The sequence below is a fragment of the Pan paniscus genome, chromosome 9 (assembly GCF_029289425.2).
Source record: "Pan paniscus chromosome 9, NHGRI_mPanPan1-v2.0_pri, whole genome shotgun sequence".
NCBI classification, from domain to species: Eukaryota; Metazoa; Chordata; class Mammalia; order Primates; family Hominidae; genus Pan; species Pan paniscus.
Genome location: NC_073258.2, coordinates 94704928 through 94715906, shown reverse-complemented (window position 1 = coordinate 94715906; position 10979 = coordinate 94704928). Strand labels below are relative to the sequence as shown.

Below are 10979 nucleotides of genomic sequence, written 5' to 3'. Positions count from 1 at the left end.
ACTTCACAACCTGCTAATAATGAGCTTTCCTAATAACTTGGCACCTACCTGTCTACGAATAAACCATTCTAAGCCACGAGAGATCCAATGAAATCTGAGCCCAGAGACTTGGTTTCTTCTAACGTGCTTTCTCAAAAAAATTTTTAAAAAGAAAAGGGGGGAAATGTGAAAGGAAAAAAATTCTTGGGGCCCCCAAATCACTAAATTAAAGGAAAAAGTCAAACTGGGAACTGCTTAGGGCAAACCTGCCTCCCATTCTATTCAAATTCATCTCTCTGCTCACTGAGATAAATGCATATCTGATTACCTCCTTTGAAGAGGCTCATCAGAAACTCAAGAGAATGCAACCATTTGTCTCTTAGCCATCTATGACCTGGAACACCCCTTCCTGCATCGAGTCTTCCCACCTTTGCTTCAAGTTGACCTGCCTCTCCAGGCAGAACCAATGTTCATCTTGCATATGTTGATTGATATCTCATGTCTCCCTAAAATGTTTAAAACCAAGCTGTGCTCTGACCACCTTGGGCACATGTGTTCAGGACCTCCTGAGGCTGTGTCACAGACACACATCCTCAATCTTGGCAAAATAAACTTTCTAAATTGAGACCTGTCTCAGATTTCCAGGGTTCACAGCAGTAAGCAGAACAGCCAGTTTCCTCTCAACTTAGCCTTAGCAGGAGAGACCTCTGTGTCTGGAAGCCTTTCCCAACTTGAATCATTTTGTCTCCACTAGTTTGTGAGTATTTTGAGACTAGGAATCATGAGTTATTATTCATCTTTGGAGCTGCAGTGCCTAGCACATTGCCTGATATGGGGGCAGATTTGATGTTTGATGGATAAACAAATGAATGCAAGTAATTCCTGAAGCCTTTTACATCTAATAAAGAAAACAGAAAAATGTCAAGAAGACTGCTTGCTTTAGCAGGGCATTCTCAATTTTATATCATAAAAATCCAACTTAAATTTGCTGAGGCAAAAAAGGGCATTTATTTGCTGATAAATGGCAAACCCAATCATGCAGAATCCCAGAGCCCAACCCATGTAGTTAGGCCTTTATCCCTTTCCTCAGTTCCCCGCTCAGTTTGTCTCATCTTGGTTTCATTCTTAATCCAGGGCCTCTCCACATGACAGACAAGATCGTCCACCAGTACCCCCAGGTTCATATCCCATTTTTAGCATGCCAGCAGTGGCCATACATTTCCAGGGAAGATGCTGATGGCCCTGTCTGCCCATCCTTGAACCAAATACTTTGGTTGGCAGAGAGGGTACTTCAAATGGACAGCATGGTTGACAAGCCCACCCCAAGCCAGTCAGCAGGGTAACACTAGTATCGGCCTCACCAGGAACACATCAGAATTGGCAAGAAATCTCCTTTAGAAACCAGAAGGAGATAGGAAAGTACAGTGGATTACGATAGTCTTCTATGTCTTCCTTCCTATCTTTTTTTTTAAACAGGGTCTCATTCTGTCACCCAGGCTGGAGTGCAGTGGTACATTCATGGCTTACTACAACCTCTGCCTCCTGGGCTCAAGTGATCTTCCTGCCTCAGCCTCCCAAGTAGCTAGTACTACAGACGTGGGCCACCATGCCCAGGCTAATTTTTATATTTTTTTGTAGAGATGGGGTCTCAGTATGTTGTCCAGGCTGGCCTCAAACTCCTGGGCTCATGCAATCCACCTGCCTCGGCCTCCCAAAGTGCTGGGATCACAGGTGTGAGCCATCACACCCGGCCCTTCTAGGTCTTTCTATCTTCCTGCTCCACCATCCTTACTTAGCATGATGGTTTTTGCATTCATTTATGTAACTTAATGGATGCAAGACACATGCCACAGATCTGAACAGAATAAATGTTTTCAAGGCAGAAAGAAAGGGGGAGGGGAAGTCCCAGCCTTAGCTGTCCTTTTTATGAGGAAAGCAAAAACTTTTCCAGAAACACCTCAAAAAGACTTCCCCTTAAATATCACTGGCCAGCACTGGGTCACACTGCTATCCCTTGTGGCAAGTGAGGCTAGAAATTCTAGTTTTGACAAAGTGAAATATAATTTCATGACTCGTTTGGACCAAAACTGATTGCCCCACCCCTCCATCAACCTTTCCTCGAGACTAATTACACTTGCTCTGAGCCCCCAGAGCATGCTGGGCCTCTCTGATCCTAGCGACATATGCACTGTACAGCGGTTGCTTTTTTTTTTTTTTTTTTTTGAGACGGAGTCTCCCTCTGTCGCCCAGGCTGCAGTGCAGTGGTGCAATCTCGGCTCACTGCAAGCTCTGCCTCCCGGGTTCACGCCATTCTCCTGCCTCAGCCTCCCGAGCAGCTAGGACTACATGCACCCACCACCACGCCCCTTTAATTTTTTTTTTTTTTTTTTTTGTATTTTTAGTAGAGACGGGGTTTCACTGTGTTAGCCAGGATGGTCTCGATCTCCTGAACTCGTGATCCGATCCGCCTCGGCCTAGCCGTTGCTCATTTTTTGCAGCCCCCACCCCTTGCTAGGATTTCTAAACAGGTGCCCACATCCTTGTATCCCCAGCACTTAACACAGTGCCTAGCTTCATTCCACCGGTTTATTTGAGTGACTGCCATGTGCGAGGCTCTGTGCAAATAAAGCAGGCGATTGGTGAACATTTCCTGGATGGATGGAGGGATGGATGGATGGACAGATGGGTGGATAGATGGATGGATATCATCACTGTGCAGTGGTTCCCATCAGGGCAGCCTGAGTCTCCCCACCCCCTCCCCTCATCCCTCTCACTCCAGGCTGTCATTTCACTTTCCTAAAAGCCTTCCCTTTGCCCATGATGCCAATGACTAGCTCTGTCCTGAAGCAATAGCTAATACTTTCCCTCCTTCCTGCCACCTAGCATCCAGCCGAACCTTGAATCAATACCAGTAAAATGGGTGTGAACGGAAGGAGGCTGCTCATTATTTGCCATTATTTACCTCTGAGTCTGTGCATTCCCATTCCTTCCCATATTAATTCTCTCCCCCGCAACACCCCCCCCCGCCCCCCCATCCTTGGGAACTGGTTCAACCAGAGTACAACCAGCTCATCTGCATCTGGCCCTAAAGAACCTGCGGCAGCCAGAGGCGGAGGAAGAGAGAAGGCTGCATAGGAGCTGCAGCGCGGTGCGGCCAGCACACACCCCGGCCCGCGAGGCCCCGGGCTCGCCCATGAGGCCTCTGCCCAGCGGGAGGAGGAAGACCCGAGGCATCTCCCTAGGACTCTTCGCCCTCTGCCTGGCCGCAGCCCGCTGTCTGCAGAGTAAGCTCCGGGGGACGCCCCGGGTGCTGGGGGAGCGGGAATGGGTAGGGGGGCACGGGCGGGGCCCCGGGGTCTAGCAGCGGCCCCCCTGGCCCTCGCCCACCTTGTCCGGCTGAGGGCGCGCGGTGAGCTCGGCTGGCAGGCACCGCGCCGCTTCCTCGTGGGGCTGGGCGCGGCCTGGAGACCCGGCGCCCGACCGTAGCGGGAGGGGCTGGGCAAAGCAGAGGCTACCGGCCGCGGCGCCCCGGCCCACTTCGGGGCGCCCGCCCCACCCGGCGAGCCCGGCCTACGGTTATCAGAGCTGGAAGGTGGCCCAGAGATAACCGGCTCCCAGCCCTGTGGCCGCCGCCTCTGCAACATTTTTTATTTCTTTTTCCTGGAATAACCAGATTGCAGTCCATGCGCCGCCCCCTACTGTGGGGACCCCTCCATGGCCTTCCTGGTCATCTCCCAGGAGAATAATAATCAGGCCTCCTTATCAGTCAGACGAACCCACAGCAGCCTGCTCCCGTGAGAAAAACGGTTCTGGGGTTTGGGTTGGGCGTTGTGGCCTGAAGTCCCCAGGCTGGAGGTGGTCCTCGCGACCAGCGCACTGAGTAGATTTGCTTTGGATGGCCGGACCCGGAATCCCCAGCCTGGTGAGCCTGGATGCGAAGCGTAGTCCCACAGGCTCTCTTGGACACAAACAACAGATCCTAGTACAGTTTTACTTTCTCATTTAATCATTACCATTCGCACTCCCATCTTACACATGGGCCAACTGAGGTTTAGAGAATGACAGAGCAGGGCCGCTGGAGGTGAGAGGCCCTGTAGTAAGAGCCAGCACTTATTAAGCATTTATGCATTCACCATCCCTCAGACTTTACAAGACCCCTCTCATTTAGTCCTTAGGGCAACCCTAATAAACTACTCTTATTCCTGTTTCACAAGGGAGGAAGCTGAGGCACAGAAATGTTATAAGCCGATCGCAGGGGCTCACGCCTGTATTCCCAGCATTTTGGGATGCCGAGGCCAGCGGATCCCTTGAGTCCAGGAGTTCAAGACCAGCCTGGGCAACATGGCAAACTCTCTGTAGTAAAAATATGAAAAAATTAGCTGGGTGTGGTGGCCTGTGCCTGTAGGCCCAGCTACTGGGGTGGGCGGCGGGGGAGCTGAGGTGAAAGGATCACTTAAGCCCAGGAGATTGAGGCTTCAGTGAGCCCTGATTGTGCCACTGCACTCTAGCCTGGGCAACAGAATGAGACCTTCTCCAAAGCGAAAGAAAAAGAAAAGGAGAGAGAGAAAAAAAATATTATGTTAACTTATACAAGGTGACTGAACGATCTAACATTTTTGGCTTTTACACCTCTCTGGCTAGAACCCAGCTTCAGAGGTTGCAAATCTCAGAAAACCAGTAAGACAGAGGCATGTTCCTCTGGCAGCTATGGATCAAGAAAACAGTTGGTTGTTAGTCTCGAGCAGGTGGATGGGTGTGTTTGTCACTGCAGTGGCTTTTTATATTATTTCTCAAACCTTTATCACTTGTTTCTAATCACCATACTTACACATCTGTTCAGATACCCCTCATGCTCAGGGACCAGCTATTTGCAATAGCGTATAATTCATTCATTCACTCACTCATTGACTGTACCCTCTCCCTGCAGGAAGCAGGCCACAGTGGGTACCTAGGATATGGTGGTTCACAGTTTTGTTCTCAGGAAGCTTAGGTGTCATGGAGAAGACAGACATGCAAACAAGAGGGGCAGCCTTGCAATGGCAAGCCTTGAGAGGCAAGAGGTGTCATGTTCTGGAAGCCCTAGCGTCTCAGAATCCAGACTTGAGCAAACTTCCCCAAAACAGCCCCACCCGCCCATACCTGCCAAATGGGTAGAAGCAGCTCGGGGGACAGGACAAAGGGAATGCAGGGTGTACCAGACAAAATGGCACATGCAAAACCTGGAGGCCAGGTAAAAGTTTGCAGTTTTCCATTGAGACCTGCCTCATGCACAGCAGTAAGCTCCAGGAGGGCAAGCACTCTGTTTCAACTCAGGGGCCCTAGCACTTGCCCAGTGCTAGCCAGGGCCTGCGCCCTTAAAAGACGTTAAATGAATGTGTGCCTGCCTGAATGAAGCCTGTGCTTTGGAGCCAGCCATAATGATGAAGAGTAGGCCTCCTCCTTGCTACCAGTTCCCTGCATGCTCTACCTCTTCTGCCTGTGTCAAAAGCTTCATCCAGAACCTCTGATATTCACTATTTACCCTGAAGTCTGAGATAAAGAATGCCAAACACCCTGCTTTTGAAACCTTTCCCCTACAAATGTATGGGCCCTCCCAAGATTCATATATTCAAGCCCTAACCTCCAATGTGATGGTATTTGGAGAAGGGGATTTAGGGAGGTGATTTGGTTTAGATGAGGTCATGAGGTGGGATCCCATAATGGGATTAGTGTCCTTACAAGAAGAGGAAGAGAGACCAGAGCTCTCCCTCCCAGCTGTGTGAGGACACAGCAAGAAAATGCATATTAGCAAGCCAGGAAGAAGGCCCTCACCAAAAACTGGCACCTTGATCTTGAGCTTCCCAGCCTCTCCAGAACTGTGAGAAATAACTGTGGTTTAAGCCACATCAGTCTATGGTCATCTGTTACGGCAGCCCAAGCTGACTAGGACAAGGACTTATGGGCTCGGAAAGCTGGCAGGCCTCCCCACCAGAACAGGCACCTTTCTAGAACATTTGTTCATGTCCTTTCCCAGTACATTAGCCATCAGGCTCACGAGTACCCACCCAGTGCTCCCTCTCATTTGGAAGTACTTGATCCAAGACTATAGTAGGATAGTTTAGTTAATGGCCTGGGCCAGAATCAACTTGCTTTGTTCCAATCCCAGTTTCTAAGTAACAGTCAGCTCCCCCAACACACACACATATACACACTGGGGCCAGTCCTCAGAAAAATAGAGGAACAGGGCTAGGGCTGAATCTGAAGCTGAGGAGGGAGTGGACAGACCCAGGGATGCCACAGCCAGAATGGAGCTGTGGGTTCTGGGCTTAGTGGAAGGTGGGGGCGGATGGGATGAGGAGGGAGCCAGTATAGGAGGAATCCTCTCAAGGCCCTTCACGAGACTCTGGGTCCATCACTCCATAAGTCCTCAGCAGCTGCCCAACGCTGCCATCCATGTGGCAAACATCTTAGAAGCACCTACCATGTTGCCGTGAGCCGTGCACTGATCCCTGATCAAACAGAGACACATGAGGTGTGGTCTCACTCTGCACTGTCCTTTCAGATTTATAAAAAATATTTTTGCATACATACAAATGTAGCCACTGGAAAAAAAGTGAGTTTCCAATGTACTTTTTAAAAATGCAATCATGGGGCCAGGTATGGTGGCTCATGCCTGTAATCCCAGCACTTTGGGAGGCTGAGCCGGGCAGATCACAAGGTCAAGAGATCGAGACCATCCTGGCCAACACAGTGAAACCCCGTCTCTACTAAAAATACAAAAATTAGCCGGGCGTGGTGGCAGGCGCCTGTAGTCTCAGCTACTTGGGAGGCTGAGGCAGGAGAATCGCTTGAACCCGGGAGGCAGAGGTTGCAGTGAGCCAAGATCATGCCACTGCACTCCAGCCTGGTGACAGAGTGAGACCCCATCTCAAAAAAAAAAAAAATTTTTTTTTAATTTTTAAAACATGCATTCATTCTGTACTGTTTATTCAGCAACTTAGTTTTACACCAATTTTTTTTAGCTCTATCCATGTTGATAAAGGAAGTGCATTCCTTTCAACTTCTCTACATATGTCATCATATAAATATGCTGCTTTTTACTTAGCCAGGCCCCACTGATGGACAATTAAGCTTTCAGCTTTTAGCCCTCACTCAGGGGAGAGAAACTCCTCATACAGGGTGATGTGTGCAGTGCTAGTGATGCGCACATCGTATGGAAGAGGTGCCAGCTCCCTGGCTGATGGGCACCCCTGCACACATACTTCCTCCCCATATCAGAAAATGCCTGAAAGACAAAATTGAAGCTGTTGGGGCTGCGGGCTGGAGTCAACTGGAAAGTCACACAAATGTCTTACTTCCTGATCTCCAAGAGCCTTCCTGAGTATGCTCCCTGCTGGTCTAGGAGCGGGGCAAGGGCCAGGAGACTCTCCTCTCCATTATCCCCAGGACCTAAGGACAGCTATATCCCTTATCTGATGTAAGACTCTTTGGGAAAAAACAAAAAAAACTTTTACTATATCTAAAGTCAGAATTCATGTTATAAATCAATAGCTTTGGAGCTGGGCACAGTGGCACACACCTGCAGTCCCAGCTACGCGGGAGGCCGAGGTGGGAGGATCACTTGATCACTTGAGCTCAGGAGTTTGAGACCAGCCTAGGCAACACAGTGAGACCCTGTCTCTAAAACAAACCCACAAAAAGGTTTTAATACAATTTTTGTCAGCCTGGATTGAAGTTGAGTTATTCCAAAGAGAATGTGTGTTGCTTCTGCCAGTCATGGGAGGCATCCTGCCTGGCGAGTCAGAAAACACTTCATGAAGCAGGTGAGGTTGACTCTTGAAAGATGAGTAAGTGTGTACAGCAGGACAGGGTGGAGAAGAGAATTGGAGGCATACAGCAGGTGCTCAAAAAATAGGTACACAATACCTCTGGGGACCTGGCAAGGGAAGAGGGAGTGGAAGTTGCCCTAGCATGCACCCATGGGAACTTAGCCACTGCCCCACTCAGAGACCCCACTGATGCAAGAGCCCCACTGTGCACCCAAGACGCTGGCTTCTCTGCACCTGGATTTTCCCTGGAAAATGGGCTTGGAGTTGGAAAGTAATTACTTATCCAGCAGGAATGAGAGTGGGAGGGATGGGGATTGACAAGTTTCAAGTTGGAAATGACTCGCCCCTCCTATAACTGGTTTGCTGGGCTGGGAAGGTACCCGTCATCCTTTTAGGAAAAGGAAAAATGACACACTGGACAGTAAAAGGAGCACAGGACATTTTTTGTCCATGTGTCCAGCTGGTCAAGGGAGCATACTAGGCTTTCTCTCTGCTGAGACACACCCTGGGGCAGTTCAGGCCCGTGCCATGCTGACCCCAGAGGAGCCCTGCTGCAGAGAATCCTCAGCTGACAGCGCCCATGCCAATCCCAGTGGTGTATGTAAGCCCCGTATGTGGGGTCATCTTTCTCTGAGTGTACACGGACCTAGTAAGATGCCCACATCCTGCTGTAGACCAATTAGATCACTATCTCTGAGGGCAGGACCTAGACACTGTTTTGTTTTGCTTTTAAGTTCCTCAGTGGTTCCAATGTGTGGCCAGAGAACTACTGCACTAGACTAGACCATTCCCCTCCATTAGTCTGATCCTATGGAAACAGCTGGTTCAGCACATCTCCCTCCTGCTGTTCTCAGAACACCCAACGTTGTGTCTTAGAGTCTCACCTGTGTCTTTGTGGTTTTATCCTGACAAGCCTGAAAATACTTTCCCACCAGGCTGAGGGCAGAAGACAAGGCTGCTTTGCTGGGAAGTCTGGTTTGGCTCAATAAATGGTTCCTGAGCACGCACTGTGCCTGGAACAGCTTGCCAAGAGCTGGGGTAGCAGCGGGGCCCTGCACTGAGGGATTGTAAGTCAAAACCTAAGCAGCTGATTCGTTGTCAGATGCCCTGGGGGCACTGAGAAAGGCAGTTAGCTCGGTTTGGAATGGGAGGAGCTTCTTGAAGAGGAGGCCTTGATGGCAACGTAGGAGGTAGTCAGGTAAGGAGAGAAAGAGAAAATTCTTAGCACTGGCGAACTGTGAGGACAACCACCTTCTCTTTGTGGGCCAGTAGAAGGGGTGATCATTCTTTACTTTAATCAGGCTTTTCGACTCATGTTAATTTCCTTGTATGCAGTCTAACTAGTTGTCTGATGGTTAAGGGAATGGAGCTTGGGAAGGTTTTGGAGCTTGGGAAGGCTTTGCATCTTGGGTGGAAGGTGCTGGAATAATTCCTCCAGTAGACCCCTATACTAGTGCCAGAGGAGAAGGGAGATGTGGGTCCTTCGGCACTAGGCACGGGTAAGGGGACCTAATGTCAAGCTCCTCTGACAGTTTGCCCTTCTGTACTCATACAAGATTCCTGCCCCAGACTCACTCTGGGACTGGATCACATTCTTTTTGAAAGCCAATGCCTCAAAGCAGAACACCAGAGCTCCTCTCTCCTCTCCCCATCCACCAAGGCTTCCACGCACTTCGGGATGGGATTTCAGAGGTTCTTGAACCAGAACTTTCTCCCTTATGTCAGGTCAATTCAATTCCACAGCCCAGGCTTGTATGAGTCACATCACATACTGCTGTGTGCTGGCGATTCGGACATAAGCACAATGTGATACCTGCCACACTTTCTAACAGGGGAGATGGGCAGTCAGTCATCTAACGTGAGTGGAAGGCTGGTGTGAGCTGTGCTGTGGGAGCCTAGTGGGGCCTGGCAGAGGAGATGACATTAAAGATGGGCCTTGAAGAGTGAGCAGGAACCTGAGAATGGGAAAGCGGTGAGCTGAGCTGAGGTTGAGTGAATAAAGGCCCAGTGGGGGATGGTCTGTAGTTTGGTACAACTGGAATTGGGGGTGAGGAGTCATAGGAGATGTAGATGGAAAAGAAAGTTGGGACCAGATTACGGAGGTCTGTCAGAGCCAGGGAAGACAGCTAGATGTGTGGCTTAGAAAGATCACTGATAATAGCCTCCAGCCACCTGAAGAGATGAAAAGCCAGTATCTCCTCAGTTTTTTATAACTTAATAAATAACAATTACAAGACAATAATAACTGTGACTGCTTACCAAACACTTCATGACAGGCACTGTAACAGCTGCTTTTGATTCATCTTCAGAGTTAGCCTGCAACGAGATGCCATTAGTCCTTATTTTATAGGTGCAGAAACTGAGGCTCAAAGAAGTTGAAGGACTTGCCTAAAGACATTCATTCATTCATTCATTCATTCAGGTACATATGAGAAGTCCACAGTGCCAGGCACTGTGCTAGGCCCTGGGGATTCAATGGTCACCAAGACGGACCAACCCCTGTGTTCACATAGCTGACGGCAGATCGAGGAGGATGAACCATTCATCAAGAGGAATTACAACAGAGAGGGATAAGTGTGTTGCTGGAGAGAAACAGGGAACAATGGGAACACAGAAATGGGACCCTTAACCTGGTGCTAGGGATTGGGGAAGGCTTCCTGGAGGAAATGATGTTTAAACAGAAACCTTAAAGGATAAAGAGGAATTGGCCTAATAGTTTTTCTGGAGGAGAATTTACTCGAACCTGTGGTATCCAGTTACACATGTGCCTGAATTCTCTTTTTTTTTTTAGAGTGTCACTCTGTCGCCCAGGCTGGAGTGCAGTGGCGTGATCTCAGCTGACTGCAACCTCCGCCTCCCAGGATCAAGTGATTCTCCTGCCTCTGCCTCCTGAGTAGCTGAGATTACAGGTGTGCACCACCACACCCAGCTAATTTTTGTAGTTTTGGTTTCACCATGTTGGCCAGGCTGGTCTCGAACTCCTGACCTCAAGTGATCCACCTGCCTTGGCCTCCCAAAGTGCTGGGATTACAGGCATGAGCCGCTGTCCCTGGCCCTGAATGATCTTTTGATCACTTTATAACCCTCTTCCAAGTACCTTCAGGCATCCTATAAAGTCCCCTCAAAAGAATTGTTGGGAGATAACAACGCCTCATTTTCTCCCTTATCTTCCTATTCAACACACATTTACTG

General features: G+C 49.3%; 1 protein-coding gene across 1 annotated transcript in view; it reads left to right on the top strand.

The window, feature by feature from the left end:
• Positions 1-1195: 1195 nt before the first annotated feature.
• The window catches only part of VSTM5 (V-set and transmembrane domain containing 5), a 38454-nt gene continuing 28670 nt past the window's right edge, over positions 1196-10979 (top strand). The window contains exon 1 of the mRNA XM_008966410.5: positions 1196-3263. Within this exon, the coding sequence (XP_008964658.1) occupies positions 3173-3263 (91 nt within the window). The 5' untranslated portion in view covers positions 1196-3172. The remainder of the gene's footprint in view (positions 3264-10979) is intronic.